This window comes from Zeugodacus cucurbitae, chromosome 2 (assembly GCF_028554725.1).
Source record: "Zeugodacus cucurbitae isolate PBARC_wt_2022May chromosome 2, idZeuCucr1.2, whole genome shotgun sequence".
Classification (NCBI taxonomy): domain Eukaryota; kingdom Metazoa; phylum Arthropoda; class Insecta; order Diptera; family Tephritidae; genus Zeugodacus; species Zeugodacus cucurbitae.
In genome coordinates, this window is record NC_071667.1 from 2359962 (window position 1) to 2377745 (window position 17784).

A 17784-nucleotide genomic window follows, 5' to 3' on the forward strand; every position below is an offset into this window, starting at 1 on the left:
GGTCAACTGCCTGATTGTTTGTGTCAGGCATTCACACTGTTCACTTCGGGACAGTATGCTCGATGTGATAGTGCACATAGAATGGTTCTCAGCGATGAACGCATATGTATGTACATACATATGTGAGGGTTTTAACGCTTGAATTTGTCGCAAAATATTGTACATGGGTTATAAATCGAACATCGGAGTATGTACGTACATAAGTATGCATACAAGTGGACTTACATAGCTGTGAAGATGTACAGCCAAGTACATGGCTTGACGGTCCGATAGTGATACTTCACATCTCTCAATGTGTTTTGCTTTTATTCTTGTATGCAATTGCACCAATTTATTCGTAAACAAACCAAATGGCAAGAGCTTTAGGAAGTAGCTATGGGATTAGTATTGGAATAATTTGAATTGTTAACATCAACCAAACTAAAAAAACTCTCAATTTTCTGCAATGCGATATTGAAAATTCAGGAATTCTACTTTTCCTCCTCTTATATCAGTTCTATTTATATTATTATGAGCCGGTTACCCATACTAAAAGGCGAAGGCAAGAAGTTATGTGGAGCCTGACAGAGCACGTTAAGAAAAAAAAAAACAAATTCGATAAAAAGTTGTAATTTAATATGTATTTGAATACCAAGAGCAATGGCTGTGTATGAAAAAAAGAATGGATATGACTGGCTGCTTTGTGTAAAGTATGCTTCGCATTGTCTGTCGTTTGCTTCTAATGATGTCGGTACTGATTTCCGCAGCTCATTACGCGCTTGACAACACTAATACCAGTATATACCAGACGCACATTTGTACATGTGTTCGCGATAAAGCTGATTACATTATCAGCACCGTTGTCTCGGTTGCCGTTCAACGTTTCAGTTTCTCTATGGAGTTCCGTCGTTCTTCCTTTCGCTTACGCTATTGCCTTATGGTGTAATGTTACGAAAATGGCTCAGCTTTTACAAAAAATTTCACTTTATACCCTAATGTGTGGCTGGCTGGGAGATCTAAATCTTTCACTACACACGCGCTTTCACTCCTACGAGTAAATCTTTGTATGCATGTACACGAGTGTGTTTTTTTTTCTTTTTACAAAGCTGACTTGCTTCTTCTGAACTTCCGACATTTAGTCTGCTGACCTTACTTCGTTGTGTCTCTTTAGTGTGTGTCAATTAAGTGTTTTTATTAGCAAATATTTGATTTTGCCTTATCTTATTTGGCGTCTAATGTATTAATGTACAAACATACATACATATGTATGTAAGTGAGTAAATTTATAGTCTGTATATGCATAGTTGTGTGTGTCTATTTCTAAGTGAACGGTAGTGGTAGTTATCGAAGACTGTCATTAATGTGGTAGCACTTAAAGCTATATCTACTCTATATAACTGACTAATCGGTTATTTCAGCTACTCGAACACACATTGTACACCTAGTAAATCCTAATGCTCATATACGCACACCTAATTATGTTGACATTAATTGAGACTTAAGTACAAAGGAGTAGTGTCAAGATGAAGCTTTTTAAGTTAAGTTTAGCTATTCAATTTCTAAGTATTAAACTGAGTTAAAGAGTATATACGGTATAGACTTGTTAAAATGTCCCAAATGCATACATATATAATATCACTTTGAAAATTTGTTTTTGGTTTTTGGTTCTTACACCATGGTGGTATATTGTTACTTTAGTAAAGCTAGTCATACTATATACTTAATCTTGTGTTTTAAACATTTTGAGCATTCACACTATGCACTTGTCACCAGTTAGTAAGTTAACAATTTGCAGTGGTAATTAGAGTTTTCTGCAAGAGTAGTAAAAAGGCAGAGTGCATACGGTTCAATTATTGTTATTAAATATTAAATAAGTAATGAATGATAACTGTAAATGGAAAGTCAAGTGTGAATGCCTATCTGGTTTTGTAACCGTGGTCTAACACCCGCTGTATGTATGCCTTGAGCAAGTATAGAATGAAAATATGAAAGTTATAGAGAAGGAACATGGTTCCTGAAAATTAATTGTTTTTAACATTAAAATCTTTTTATCATAGCATAAAGTTGTACATGTACATATATAATTATTCATATATCTTCAATTGATTTTTTTTTATGTTTTATAACCATTTAAAAGCTGTTTAACCGCGTAATTAAAAAAATATACACACATAACCTCAAAAAGTCTATAGTTAGGTTTCGGAGCATGGATGTGGTTCAAGTTTTTGAGTTATAGTTATTGAAAAACAAAGGAATATTGAAAACTTATTTTATTAATCCATTAAGTAGCAATGTATGTATGTCCATGGTATCTCCGAAATCTTTGTTGTCATTTTCATATGGTAAATACCTTTTGTTTGTTAAAAATAGTTTTGGTTTTTTTTTATTTTAAAATTTTTTAAGAGATTTAATACACTACATAATAAAATTTTTATACTCCTGTATGTAAGTGTATGTATATTTCTAATTTCCTATTCAAATTCGATTAGTAATATTTTAGTTTTAAAGTAATATATTCAGCTCTTTTAAATATCATCGTTATTTTTTTAATTTTGTAAGTAATTTCAATCTTTCCAAAGGCCGTACCTAGTTTTATTTAAAGCTTTTTAAAATGTGGGAATATTATTTTCCTCTTTAGCTCACCGTGTAGTGTTCATAGGTAGCGTCGTCTCCCGTTTTCACTCTCTAAATTGCCATTGTGTACGAAATCATATACATATGTATATGTACACACGATTATTAGATACTTTCGTATACTTTCATGGCGCTCGGTGAACACATCTCGATTACTGTCCAAACCCAATAGTGCAACGGAAGAATATATGTACGTAAATACGTATGTACATATACATATATGGTTGTGTGTGTGTGGATGTGTAATGTTTAAATGCTTGAGTTGGAGTCTTGCCCTCTTGTCATCTAATTCGACGCTTTAACTAAACTCAACTGGGATTGCGTCGCTGCTCATTTTCCAGCGGAAAGTATCTCAGCACATTCATGATGACCGGAATACGAGTAGCAGTGCAAAGAAAATTGCTAAGATAATGTTGCTATGCACTTCCGGTGGCAAGTGCAAATGCTTCCTTCGCATTGCAACTGTGTGAATAAAATGTAATTTTGTGCACGTTTTTGCACTTCTGGGCTCATTTCGAAGTGCGCACCATACATACAGACATATTGGGTTGGTTGGTGGGTGAATACTTATATAATTGGAAATGCGAAGTGCCGCTGAAAGCGACTCGTGGTCGACGGTTGGTGGTTGGCGGCTGTTGGCAACTCTATTTTAACAATTTTCATGCAATGCTTTGTGAATATCACTTTTCCCCTCTACTCACACTAGCACTTCGCCTAATCATTCCGCAATTCTCTCATGATGCTCGCTTTGCTTTTATGCTTTTACTCTTTCCGGTAATGGCGGAACCTCCACACCACATTAACATTTTCGTTGTGAATTATTTTTGGCCACGTTGTTACAACTTGGCTTTAATTGCATGCATTGCGCGCCCCATAACACTGCATGCCGTTCGCTCGCATAAGTGGCTGCAAGTTGCCATTAAATGGCACTGTCTCAAAGCGACCGCGTTATGCGTTAATGTAGTATTCGCGTTTCTTGTGGCACTTCTCGTAAGCGATGTAGCACAGTGCTATAGTGATTAGCACAATTATAGTGACGCCCATGCCGATGCTCACCCATATGATTTCATCGTTGATGCTTTTGTAGGAATGGCCTGGAAAAATATGGGAAGAGGCGGGAACAGAAAACATAGTAATTAGATATGAGTCTTAACTGTAATATCCAAGCCACATATATAATACATATAATGAGAATTCATTTTTAAAGTTTTTTTTCACTCTTTACCCTATTCAATTATGTTCATTTAAATATACAGTGGAACCATATTCTCGAACTTCCATAACTCGAGCTTCTATAACTCGAAGATCTCCATAACTCAAACTTTTGAACTGGCAATAGCGTTTAGAAGTCAAATTTCATAAAAATTTCCTTCCATAAATCAAACTTTTCGACAAGGGCATAATTAACAAGTAAGGAAAGGCTAAGTTCGGGTGCAACCGAACATTTTATACTGTCGCAATTTATTGAAGATATTTTATTAAGATAACATATAAATTAACCCATAAATTCGGCATACAGTTTAATAGAATAATGAAAATCGTCATATATAGTATATGAGGGCTGAGGTAATTCCTGAACCGATTTCATTCATTTTCACCAACAAGGTAACAAATCTTTTGAAAAACCTATAATTAAGTATATGGGAGCTAGGATATGTTATGACCCGATTTTAATAATTTTTGGAACAGAGACACACTTTTAGAAGAAAACATTTTCTTCTGAATTACATTAAATTATCTGGGAGATTTACCCATATATTCGGTTAAAATTTAACCTTAGGCGCTGAGTTCAACATGTTCAATATCTGGGGCCTTGAAAAGTTATAATCCGTATTCGACAATTTTTTCACACGTGAAACCAGAGATGATATGCACTATTTGTGTAAAGTTCTATCCCGCTATCTTCATAGGTTCCTTATGTTTATATTATAAAGTGAAGGAATAAGATTGAATTTGAATTGATTTGAAAATTGAGTTATAAGGAATGTAGTCGTGGTTGTGAACAGATTTCACCCATTTTTTATCCGTGTTATCAGGGTGTGAAGAAAATATTATATACCGAATTTCATTGAAATCTGTCGAGTAGTTCCTGAGATATGGTTTTTCACCCATAAGTGGGCGATGCCACGCCCATTTTCCATTTTGTAAAAAAAAATCTGAGTGCAGCTTCCTTTTGCTATTTCTGACGTTTTTCGTTAGTGAGTTAACACATTTTTTGTCATTTTCAACTTAACCTTTGTATGAGAGGTGGGCGTGGTTATTATCCGATTTCAACTATTTTCATGGTGTGTACGTAAGAGAACCGACTGCAGAAAGTTTGGTTTATATAGCTTTATTGGTTTGCGAGTTAAATACAATTAACAGATATGTGGGCGGGGCTACGCCCACTTCCCCAAAAAAATTACACCCAAATATGCACCTTCCTAGTGCGATCCTTTATTCCAAATTTTACTTTTATAACTTCATTTATGGCTTAGTTATGAAACTTTATGTGTTTTTGGTTTTCGCCATTTTGTGGGCGTGGTAATGGTGTGATTCCGCCCATTTTCGAAAGCAACCCTCTTTCGGTGCCAAGGAATATTTGTGCCAAGTCACAAGTGCGTCAAGATATCTTAATTTTTACTCAAGTTACAGCTTGCATAGACGGACAGACGGACGGACGGACAGACATCCGGATTTCAAATCTACTCGTCACCCTGATCACTTTGGAATATATGTATGACTCTATATCTCACTCTTTTAGTTTTAGGTGTTACAAACAACCGTTATGTGAACAAAACTATAATACTCTCTTAGCAACTTTTGTTGCGAGAGTATAAAAATTTAAAATTTTACTATCTAGGCAGATTTAAAATAGTCCCTATATATCGTATAGAGATTAACAAAAAATATGGTATTACACTTATGGATTTCATAAATCATGTAACAATGGAATGGGATATAGAGTTCAAGAGCTAAACAATAACAAAGTGCAACCAACAAAATTACAGAATAACAGGTTTTATGCGAAGTAAATAAATAGGGCTGGGAATAAACCTACATTGTACGCCTTTTTGAAAAATTTATGGTGGATTTTTGTGGATTATGGTGATTCGAGTTAGAAAAGTTCCACTGTAGTATTGTTTTGATTATGTTTAGTTTTTCATTTTAAGGCGAAAATTACAAATATCCTGTCCCATGTGTAGGTGAATACCTGACCAATCACTTTACGCTCATTCTAGAGATTACGGTTCAGTAATTTTACGCGATCTACCGGTTGAAATCAATAAATCAATCCCAAACACTTTCAAGGTTTGTTGCTGCAACTAAAAATATACTAATGAATAAATTGACGTGAAATAAAAAATGTACTCATTTATTTACACGTAAAAACTAGATACAAAATAAATATGCATCCACCAATGCGATACCACTTCGGTGGCGCATTTATATATGTACATTAGACTGGTCTTTTTTTGTATGGGAAAATTTTTTTTTTGCAAAAAGAGTGTACCGCCCCCGCAAATTTTTCCTTTTTATGTCAATAACGAAATTCCAAAATCTTAAACTGATTGCCCTAGGTTAAGGCGTGGCACATGCCCACTAAAGTGGCTAAAACCGGTTTATATGGACTTTTCAAGAGACAAGGCACGAAAATATAAGTAAAATGTTTCATAGATGTCTTTAGTATATTATTATATTGAAATTAACTTACGTTTAATGATTAATATTCTTTATAATCATTTAAACTTAAGCGTAAAGGTCTGATTTATTAATGCTAGCGTATTTTTTCGTATATTCAGTTACTGTTTGCAAGATGTATTGTTTCTCTTCTTCGTTTTTTGTTAGAGCTGCATTATATTCTTCCATTAGTTTTACAAAACGCTCTGCGGTATCATTAACAACATGTAAGTTTTTCACAATATTCATTCCTTTTTGAAATTCGGAGTCATTGTGCCACTTGGATGGGTCAAGTTTTAGAAAGTTAGTTTGAATATTAAATCTTTCGAAAAAGCTCACTGTTTTTTTGTTAACAAAATCTGAAATATTGTTTTGGTTTAATTCATTCATGTTTGTTACTATTCTTTTATTCTCATTAGTTTGTTCTTTTTTGAGATTTTCAACCATTTTTCTCTTTTCTCCAAGGTCTACAGCATTATCAAAAAATGAAAGACCTGCTGCTTCTGGTGTCAGGTACCACAAGTGATTCGAAAACTTGAGCGTTACTTCATTGCTTATTATTTCATTCAATTCATTGAATTTAATAATATTTTTAATAAAATTTAAATCATTTAAAGGTGCTTTCGCGGCAATTGACGCTTCAATCCACGGTCTCAAATAAATTTTCAAAATGAACACACTAATATCTTGTATAGCGTTTGCCTCATCTGACGACATTAAGAATTGGTGGCGGAAAAGAAAAATCTTTATTGTATATATCGCTTTAGCCATCCATCGGGCATGATGAATCGCTCCAGGTGATTTAAACCTTACAGGCTCTGTGTTTCGACCAAGAAATATAAGGCTCAATTCCAATAACTCCTTGTAGTCTGCCCTGGGATGTTGTTTAGTGATATAGTTATGAGCAAATTGAGCTAATTGGTCTTGTTCAGCTTTGTTTAGCGCAAGATTTATTTTTTTATCCACCATTCCACTTGCAAATTTTTGCTGATTGATTTTTGGCCAATTTTTTTTAAAACGCTGGAAAATATCTAATGATGGACCACTTAATTTTAAATCATATTTCGCGAAAGCACTTTTCAGCAAGAGCTCATATATGTGATGACGGCAAGGGAGATATAACAATTCTCTATTGAGGTGTTGTTCTAATAAAATGCAAGTACCTTGTAATCTACCTGTATTTGTCGCGGTAGTATCAAAACATAAAGCTTCTACCTTGTTTGGAAAGAATGTTGTTAATATTTACTTTTATAAGAAATTACTTTTAAATACCTTTTCTGTTAGATTCCATTCCTTTAATAGTTCGAGTATGGCGTAAGTCTGTTCTTTGCCAGTACCAGCTGACAGGGCAGGTACTCCAAGTAGATGTTCAATGCCATCTGTTGTTATCACAACTGGTAATCTGTCCACTTTTGCGTTTCCTGTTGATTGATCTATATTGCTGTTTTTAAAATCCGTCATCAGTTTTGCAGCAGTTTCCGAACGAATTTGTTTACGGCAAAGCCGAATCAGTACCAATGTACTGATATCATGTTCCAATGCTTCAGCCGCAGCTATCAGAATACGTACTGCGTCCCTATCACTGACTTTGCACTTGTCTAAGGTCGCAACAAGCTTTGAAGTGATAAAATGTTTTATTCCTCGTTTTCTGTTTTTTTGTTGAAATCTACAGTTAGCAGTTTGATCAGTATTATCATCAGTATTGTCATCGTATACATCAATTAGTTCTTCAGTATTGTCACTCAAATCATTCGCTGTTAGGAATACTTGGAATTGTTCTTCATCCTGCTTTCCTTTTCGGATAACCTCTTTCTCAATACGAGTATTTCTTCGCTTTTCTTTTTCAAATAATGAACGATCGCATCCCACCATTGCACCAGGTCTACCTTCTTTACGTTGATTCTTCAAAAACTCTTTATCTTCTTCTATTTTAATTAAATCTAACGCATTTCCGTGCGCAATGTCAAATAAGTTATTCATATTTTTAATAAACTGATCTTCTCGCATTTTTTGAAGTGGTGTGCTGCGTTTGCAAGTTTTTTGCAGATTTTTCCATTCTTTATATAAAGCTTCAACTTTTTGAACACTTCTATCAATTTGGCGCACTGGAATACGGGCTTTATTCCAAAGAATTTCGGCCTCTTTGATAACCAGATACGCACTTGAACGAAGATCCAATTTCACTTTACGCTTTATAAAACAACACTTTCAAAACTTGCCCATTGGAAGGCAGCTTAGATCCAACAATTTGGCTTTCGTCATATTCTAATAAATAAATTTTTTCACTAGCCCTTGTGTCCATTTTGTAAATACAATCAATATCAATTCTCTTTAAAGCAATAATGTTTCTCTGATTCAAAGCTCAAAATAAATACACTTCACTTTTTACACACTTTTAATTGCCACGTGGCTCAAAACTAACGGTATTGACCAGATGTTGACTTTCCTCCGTTGTTGCCAACATTTTATTTTACGATTTAAATATAAGTTTACAGAGTTGCCTTTTTGCGATTTTTTTAAAGGCTTATGTTTTAAAACTTTTATGCAAACAGTAACTGAGTATAGGAAAAAATACGGTAGCATTAATCAATCAGACCTTTGCGCTTAAGTTTAAATGATTATAAAGAATATTAATCATTAAACGTAAGTTAATTTCAATATAATAATATACTAAAGACATCTATGAAACATTTTACTTATATTTTCGTGCCTTGTCTCTTGAAAAGTCCATATAAACCGGTTTTAGCCACTTTAGTGGGCATGTGCCACGCCTTAACCTAGGGCAATCAGTTTAAGATTTTGGAATTTCGTTATTGACATAAAAAGGAAAAATTTGCGGGGGCGGTACACTCTTTTTGCAAAAAAAAAGAAATTAAGTCCGGTCTAATGTACATACATATGTTTGGTAACCATTAAGAGATAAAAAGCTTTTACTGGTTTTCTTTACTTTTGGCATTGTCTAAAATTACCCCCATGAAAAGCAAGAGTCAGCGCTGATTGATTTGTATCACAATATCTTTCGTGCTTCATGTGAATCTGAAGCAACATGATTTTACACTTTGTATTCCCAGCACGCCGTGACTTATTTTTTATAGTTAAATATTTATGTATAACGAATACACTGACGAGTATATATATGTAACTTGATTTAGCTACATTTTTATAGCTTCGAAAATTGCTGCATAAGTGTCTTGTAGTCTTCGTCAGCTAGAGCTTCGTTAGCACAATATGTTTAAAAAGTTGCAAATTTTCGAAGAAATGGTTTGACCATGTCCTCTAATAGGTATAGCATAATACTACGAAACATATCTCCCGTAAGAAATACCGTCAGAACGATAATTTCGGTGATAATCATAACATTTACTCAGCAGTGCGAAGTTGGACAATGGACATGACATTGGTAACTTACGGGTCATATCTGCCAAACCACTGATTTTGATATTAATCATAATCCTATTCACTTAGAACCGAAAATGGATGACATCAGTCCATACCAAACCCTTGTCCACTTAAACCGTACCTGTTAATTGCTGTTTATCTGGTTGACGATTCTAACCCAACTAATTTAGAATTTAATTATACTCTCGCAACAATTTTTCTACGAGAGTATTATAGTTTTGTCCACATAACGGTTGGTTGTAAGTTCTAAAACTAAACGAGTATGATCAGGATGACGAGAAAATTTCAAATCCAGATGTCTGTCTGTCCGTCCGTCCGTGCAAGCTGTAACTTGAGTAAAAATTGAGATATCTTGATGAAACTTGGAAGACGTATTTCTTGGCACCATAAGAAGGTTAAGTTTGAAAATGGGGGTAATCGGCTATGAAAATAAAATTTGGTATGAAGGATCGCACTATGAAGGGGCATATGTGGATGCAATTTTTTTGGGAAAGTGGGCGTGGCCCCGCCCCCTACTAAGTTTTTTGTACATATCTCGCAAACTACTAAAGCTAGATCAAGGAAACTTTCTAGAGTCGTTTCTTTTAGGTACTACCTTATACAGTCCAAAAACTGAGGAAATCTGATTGTAACCACGCCCACCTCCCATACAAAGGTTATGTTGAAAACTACTAAAAGTGGGGTAACTCACTAACGAAAAACGCCAGAAACAGTAAATTTCATATAAGATATGGCATATGGAAGCTGTACTCAGATTTTTTTACAAAATGGAAAATGGGCGTGGCATCGCCCACTTATGGGTCAAAAACCATATCTCAGGAACTACTCGACCGATTTCAATGAAACTTGGTTTGTAATAGTTTCCTTACACCCCAATGATATGTTGTGAAAATAGGCCAAATCGCTTCACAACCACGCTTACTTCCTATATACCAGAACTTTGAAGCTAAATTATTTCCTCTGCCTTTGCTGGCACCATAAAATCTCAATGGCAATCACAATTCTATTATGATGCATGTTATAATAGGATTGTGATATTTAAAATTTAAATATAGTGTGAAAGAACTCTCAACTCTGGGTGCATAAACGTTTACCAGTTTAAAGCAAAAAATTGATATTAGTCTACAGTCAACATTGCGAACATTAATGTTTTTGTATATACATAATATACAAACATACTTTTCCAAGAGAAATTGTATTGCATATTTGCGCATCATCGCAAACATTGCGCTTTGGATTGGCATTCGCGCGAAAGTGCCTTGGGTAAAAGAGTGATTTATATCGCCAAAAAAATACATATACATATGTATATGAATATAAATACAGAAACAAGTTTATAGAGTTTCAACACAGAGCAGATGAAACAATTCTAAAATGTGTCATATGCATACATACATGTACATCATTTTATGCTTGTGTACGTTCACAAATTTACTTCCGCTCACATGTTACTTCAATATATTTACAAATGCACAGAGAATCGAGAGGGCATGGTGGCTTTTTTCACTGCACGTTACCACAGAAGCTGTCATTGAAACGCCTCTTGAAATTCGTGCAGCTTGTCAGTTTCGACGTCCTTCAGGCCTATCCGCGAAGCGCTGTAATCGACATCACCACAGGCTCCCATGCATTCACTAAGAGCGTTTAAGTGCGCTTGTATTCGCTTCATCTGCTTTAAACGCATTAAACACTTTCGGCCACTTCGCCTACCTTTGTTCCTTTGTTATTGGCTTTTTTAAACATGAGAATTTAACTATGGAAATGCTATGTGTGCATCCTACGTATGTAATTGTTCACTCTTATTGTTAAGTTTTCCAATTCAAATGAGTAAATGAGTAAATAAAATGTGCACACATTTGCATATATAGTAAATAGTATATACTAAATAGTACATACAGTCACAGGGAAGCCGGTAAATTGCAGGAAGACAATGGAGCAAAGTTTTCGCAGCCACTGAAACTGTGCAAGTGGCTTGAAGTTAGAAAGTAATAAAAGTGTTAACAAGAGGGTAGTTAAGAATAAATACTTTTGTTGGTCCATTTCACCCAATCTCTCGTATATAATATTTGTGTTGCACAATGCAAGCATTCGAGTTTCATTCAAACTTTGTATCTGTTGTGCGGATATCTGCGGATATACATTTGATGTGGTTGATTAAATCTGTTCCACAAATAGCATTAATTGCTTAGTTGTTAAGACCAATGTGTTTTTTTGCAAAATAAAGTAGAGATTAATAATTTCCAATAACAAAGTACAATAACTCTCTGAAAAACTGCATGGAATGGGGGGAGGCATTTATTCGATCTGTTCAAAAATTTAATTATCGGCGCTACTAAAATATCATATATAATATATCATAAACAATTCGATCTATGAAGCATGCTATTGTGGTCCACTGCATTTCCATAATGTTCTTTAACACAGCTTCAAGTTGGAAAAATTGGTCCATAGCCAACCTTAAATCAGTGAAATCAATTCATATGTTTTCATAAAGGAATTTTAGTGGTTTTGGTCTACCAATGTCACTCCATTTGGCATATGCATACAAGGGGTTTTTCAATAGGGACGCTACAAAAGTAGACCGATAGGAACAGCAAACGGCGGCATATTTTCCCAGCTCTTTTGACACTTCTCTTTAGTAGGAATTGACATTTCGTCATTGAAAAATATCCCATAGACACAACAACGAGTCGAAATTATTATATTCTACTACAGAAATTCTGAGTCATTGAATGATATTGACTTGGACAATATGTAGTTCCAACAGGACGGCGCCAAAAGCCACACAACGAATCAAATATCGCTCTTATTGAAAACCAAGTTTGGTGAATGTGTTATCTTACGAAAATTAGGTTCAGCGTTTGGAATTCTGCAAATACTACATAATGGCATCGAATGTACTTTCATGGGTTTAAAGAATTTCATTGATATCGCAAACCGTTTTAGTTTTATGTAAAAAAAACTCTTGTTGCGCTCTTATTGAAAACCCCTTTATAGTATTAAGAATATTTGGTAGAATACCTGATACGAGTATAATGAGTGAAGATATTGCGTGATGGTCGGTTAAATTCAATTATTTAAAATAATGCCAGGCTGCGTTAAGCAGCGATAATTTAAGTATTTCTAATAACAAGTGAAATAAATATAATGATAAATAAAGATTTGAGAACTATTCGTGAATATATCAATTAATCAAATTGTTGCAAACAGTAAGAAATGGACACTTTCATTGATTGGTGTATATATGTGTAAGTTTATATTTCCAAAATCCTTCGAAATAGTTGTCTGGCAGCGAATTCCATATATCATTATATAAATATTTGATTTAAAACGTCATTAAGTGTGCCATTACTCGCGGAAATATCTTTTGCATTGACCTCGTTTCGGTGTCAAATGTTTTACTGTGATTTTTTGTACCAAAAGAGTTCAAAGCTTGAAATTGCTGAAAATAGCTGGAAAGTGTCATAGTGAAGGTCGAGCAGAAGTCGCTTTATTTCACGTTGCATTACGCTTCCCAAACAGCGCGAGCGTTGAATCTGTCGCGTGTCATTGAGAGCGTTAAGCGAAAATGGAAAGAGTGATTATTTTATGAGAATAACAAGAACATGAGTGGTTGTATGAACGATAGTTTATATGCACAAAATTCACACAGAGAAAGCGCTGGGCGAAAGGGTGAAATATTGACACTTTTTCGGTACATTGAATTCGGTCAATGAGTTCCATTGTATTGCCAGCATGTGAATATACATGCGGGAGCATGTTGGCCATTTGTAATGAACACAAAGCGCCGAGATTTCTCCTAGCTTGTTTACTACCATATTTTAGTCATTTTGCGCAAAAGCTATTAATTTTCCTTGTTTGAATGTCCCGCTTCAGTTAGATGTTGCTTAGGGTTCATCGTTGACACTAGAAGCTAGCAGTCCACTGCGTTTCGGTAGCAAGGAAAACTGTTACGATTCATACTATATACATATAGACGTGCATTTATTATGCCGAATCGTAGCTGTATCACATGACAGTGGGAGGGGTTAAAGGCGGGGTAGGTGGAGACTGTGAATTCTCATTTTCTGTTATTAATGTGTCCGCTATGTTGTTGTAACTAGCACTTGTAGCCGAAAGCTTAGAGCGTGGATGAGCTGTTGGCCCTGAATAAAGTTATGAACTTACCACTGTAGTAACTGCTGTCGGAATATCCGTATTTGCCAGCTGTGCGCCCACCCACGGGCATTTTGTGACAAAATTTGATACGCCAAAAATGAAATGAAACGAGTAGCGTGGCTAAGCCAACGCAGTCAAGTGAATGTTGTGTAGGTTGGTGGACTGGCGAGCTAACTGTTATGACTCCACAGTCGGCCAACGTGGCAGTTGACAGGCGTATGAAGAGCGTTTACGTGTTTACTAGTACGTTCCGGCAATAAAAGCCGTACCGTTTGTTATTGGCTTTGTTCTAACGTTGTGATTGACGAGACTGACTATGCTGAGGATGGTTTTGCGCCTTTAAGTAGTCGAAAACAGTGATGTTGTTGAAGGCAATTTTCGCTGATGCAGAGCTGTCAAGCGCTTCGTACCCTGTGGCCTTTGTAAATGTTTGCACCTCCTTATTTTTACCGCCACTGTTGTTTTCAACTTTCCGACTTGCTGATGCTATTTCTGCAGAGATCTTCCTACAAACTCGGAGATGAGTAGTTAATAATTGCTTTTATGGTAGTTCTTCAGAATTGTTGTTGCCTCTTCTGGTATTTAAATTTGAATTAGCCTGTCGAAAATAGAAAATTCATTACATTACAATATTACAATGTTATATATATTTACATACAACTACAAAAACTTACAAGAGAGCAAAGCAATTCAAAATCTCAATCCATCCATACCCACAGCATCGTATGTGGTTTCTGCTCAAATTTACTTCAAAATATAGTTAGCCATACAAATTATAACTCAAAACATCAAACTAGTTAGAAAACTTCCAGTTTACTCCTATCTAGATACTTATGACTTTTGAAGCTAAAACGAATTGTATTCGTATTTATCTATTTTAAACTGGTATAATACTACATCAACATCCGATGAGACGACACTAGGAGTTTCCGAGAGGAAAATGGCCTCCACTCTGTTGAAGGGACCAGGTGGAGAGCAACCTGGTAACACTTTGAATCTCCAACTGGCGCCGAACTGCGAGGGAAAGAGAAGAGATTCGGCTATAATCGGCTAAACGGTTTCTACGCCAATCACACACATACATACATACATAATACTATTATAGGAAAAAATTTTAAGAAGTTGGCTTAACAGTTGTTATCGAGAAGAAGAGCTAAATTTCATACAATATTGCTTAATCTAATAATTATTCTCAAATAGCATTGAAAGCCGAATAAGTTCGTTAATCCCACACTTATTTCGGACATCTCGTTTGTTCTGTAATAAACAAGATTATTAACGTTTTTCTCAGGATATTCAACTCTACAAAAACAAACAGATGTATGTATCCAATATAAATCGTTTTTGGCGCCAATGCATTTGCCTTTTGAGTGTTTTTGCGGTATAATTAAGTTGACATTTGAGTATGAATCCCTGTGATGTCCTTATTAATGAATAATAAACCCATCTACATACTTTATTGTGGGGTATATTTCAGTCTTGATTATGGTCATTAGTTTTGCCTTTCTCTTTCATCGCTGTTGTTGAATATGTTTAATGCTTGGTTTTTTGCTTATGCGTTTTTATTCTCTATAAGGATTTTATGTGTTATGCTTTACCACCTATTCTATAAAGGAAAGTGGTTCGACGCATGTACACATTCATACATACTAACTTTTTGTACTTACAGCCTTTAATAGTGTTGTGTGTGTGCACTTAAGCACTTCTACTTTAGCATCACTAATGTGGCGCATAAAATTACAAATTACTGCCCACAGACGATTTCTCTTTGTCTATGCTCATGAAGTAATATTCGTACATTCTTGGTTTAATGGACTCTTAAAGGGAAAATTACTGCAAGATCTTTATACTCGATATAATGAGAACGAGCGGAAAATACGTATGTATTCATCGGATAGAAGAGAGAGGTTAGAGAATCGTTTACTTGACCTGTAAAAAATTTTATTTTTGTCCAAATAAATCACTTATTTATTTTTAGTAAGTACAGTTGCCATACCGTGAAATGATAAAGTCAATAAAAAATCCAAATTCCAAAAAGCTCATTTTAATTTCAAACTAAAAATAAACTTCATATTTTTTTTTACTAGCGTTTGTTTATTTACCAACATATGTATATACCATAAAGCATGTGGATGTAAAGCTTATCGGAACATGAATTCATCATTTATTTTAGGGAACTCTGCAATTGATAGAATGAAATAAGCAGAGATATACATGTATATATATATATGTAAATATAGTTGACCATTAATAACAGCCAAATAGTAATTGAAGGACAGAAAACGAAAATCTGGAAATATTTATAAATAAATATTCATGATCTAAGAAATGATTTTTAGAAGATACTTTCCAAGTGGTGTTTTATACAGTTGATGTAGTATCGAAAAGTAAATAGTATACTAGTAGTTGCCAAGGTTTGATTCTGTGGAAAACTCTATACGAATTTTGAATTATATATTATTTTACCTTAGGATCACTACTTTTGAAAGATATAGAAATAGCATGCTTTTTGAACACTAATATGCACGACAGTCTATTATTTATATATACTATAGGAAGACTTAAAACTAACTCAATTCAACACCTTCCTTCAACTGCTTTATGTACTTTTCCGTCTTTTGAAAAAAAAGACGCACCACATCGTTTGATTATAGCGATTCCAAACACATGAAAGTATGTGGGTGTGCATATGATTTTGTTCCAATTGGCAGCACAGCATAATTTGGCACTAAACTCTAAATGACTAAAATGCAGTGTTCAATTCGCAGAGCGGCAAGCGGGTTCTATTCTATTTGAATTTTAAGTGTCATTGCGAGCGAAATCCTTTATTTAATGCGCGCGTCGTCGAAATGGAGCAAAGTGCTGACATAAAGAATTTAATGAACGACAATGAACGCGTTCAATTGCTGACGGTCAATAAAAAATTACGAAAATAGAAAATGCTGAGAAAACACAAACTCAAGGAATAAGTTAGATACTAATAGACGCGCCAGACAAGATAAGACATTGGTTAGACTTCCAATTGTGGTAATTTTAATGGAACTAAGGCGGACTGAAGACATACGAGTACATGGACACATGCCGCTGTAAGGCGAAGTGTTCGGGGGCAATGTACGATTTTTGGTAGGACCTTAGAGCGTTAGCATGGTTGAGACTTGGTGGTCAATGTGCGTGTGAGCGTACATATTTGGAGTTTTTCTGAAAAATATACCGTAGTACGCTCATATTAGTCGCATCTTTATGATATATCAGTAATTTTTTTCTTTTAGAACTGCGAGGAGCCGCAGAAGAAATATATAATATATAAATTTTTTATGTGGCTTTTTATTTACACTTCTTTCGCTCTCTTTTTTGTCTCTCTGAACGTAATCTGATTAGTAGGAACAATTGAATAGAGGAACGTTCCCCGGTGACACAACGCATTCATGTTCTCGCACCGCTAAATGAAATCAGCAAATACTTCGGCGTACAAAGGAAGACATTTGAATTGTACGCACCTGTACACGTACATATGTATGACCAAATTTTAAAACTCACTGACATTAAATGAATTTATAGCCGCCATGACGACGAATAGCTCAGGCTGTTTATTTGAAAAGTGTGTGTCAAGCGTAAAGGACTTACGAGAAAGAATGTTCTACTTAAACAAAAAATAATTCATTACATTAGCAGAAATGAGAGATATCTATACTACGAATTTCGAACGAAAAATTCAATAACAAAAAATATCCTTATATTATCGTCTTTGCTTTGTTTTGATACTCTTAAGCTGATTAAAATTACAAAATCGAGTAGACATACTCGTATGCGAGAAAACAAAATACAATAGAAACCAGTAGGGAAGAGTTGAGTTCGGTTGCAGCCGATTCCTTTAAACTCTTGCAATTATCAAAGGTCTGAGTACTATTTCAAATGCCAGTAATACTTTATAAGAGACTATTTAACATATATCAG

The 17784-nt window shown here is 34.8% G+C and overlaps 1 protein-coding gene across 1 annotated transcript in view; it reads right to left on the bottom strand.

Annotated features, from left to right (window-relative positions):
* Positions 1–1517: 1517 nt before the first annotated feature.
* Positions 1518–17784, bottom strand: part of LOC105221655 (uncharacterized) — a 33289-nt gene continuing 17022 nt past the window's right edge. Inside the window, exons 2-3 of the mRNA XM_011198790.3 lie at positions 13840–14428; positions 1518–3707 (exon numbers count right to left, since the gene is read on the bottom strand). Coding sequence (XP_011197092.1) covers positions 3562–3707; positions 13840–13900 — 207 coding nt within the window. The 5' untranslated portion in view covers positions 13901–14428 and the 3' untranslated portion in view covers positions 1518–3561. The remainder of the gene's footprint in view (positions 3708–13839; positions 14429–17784) is intronic.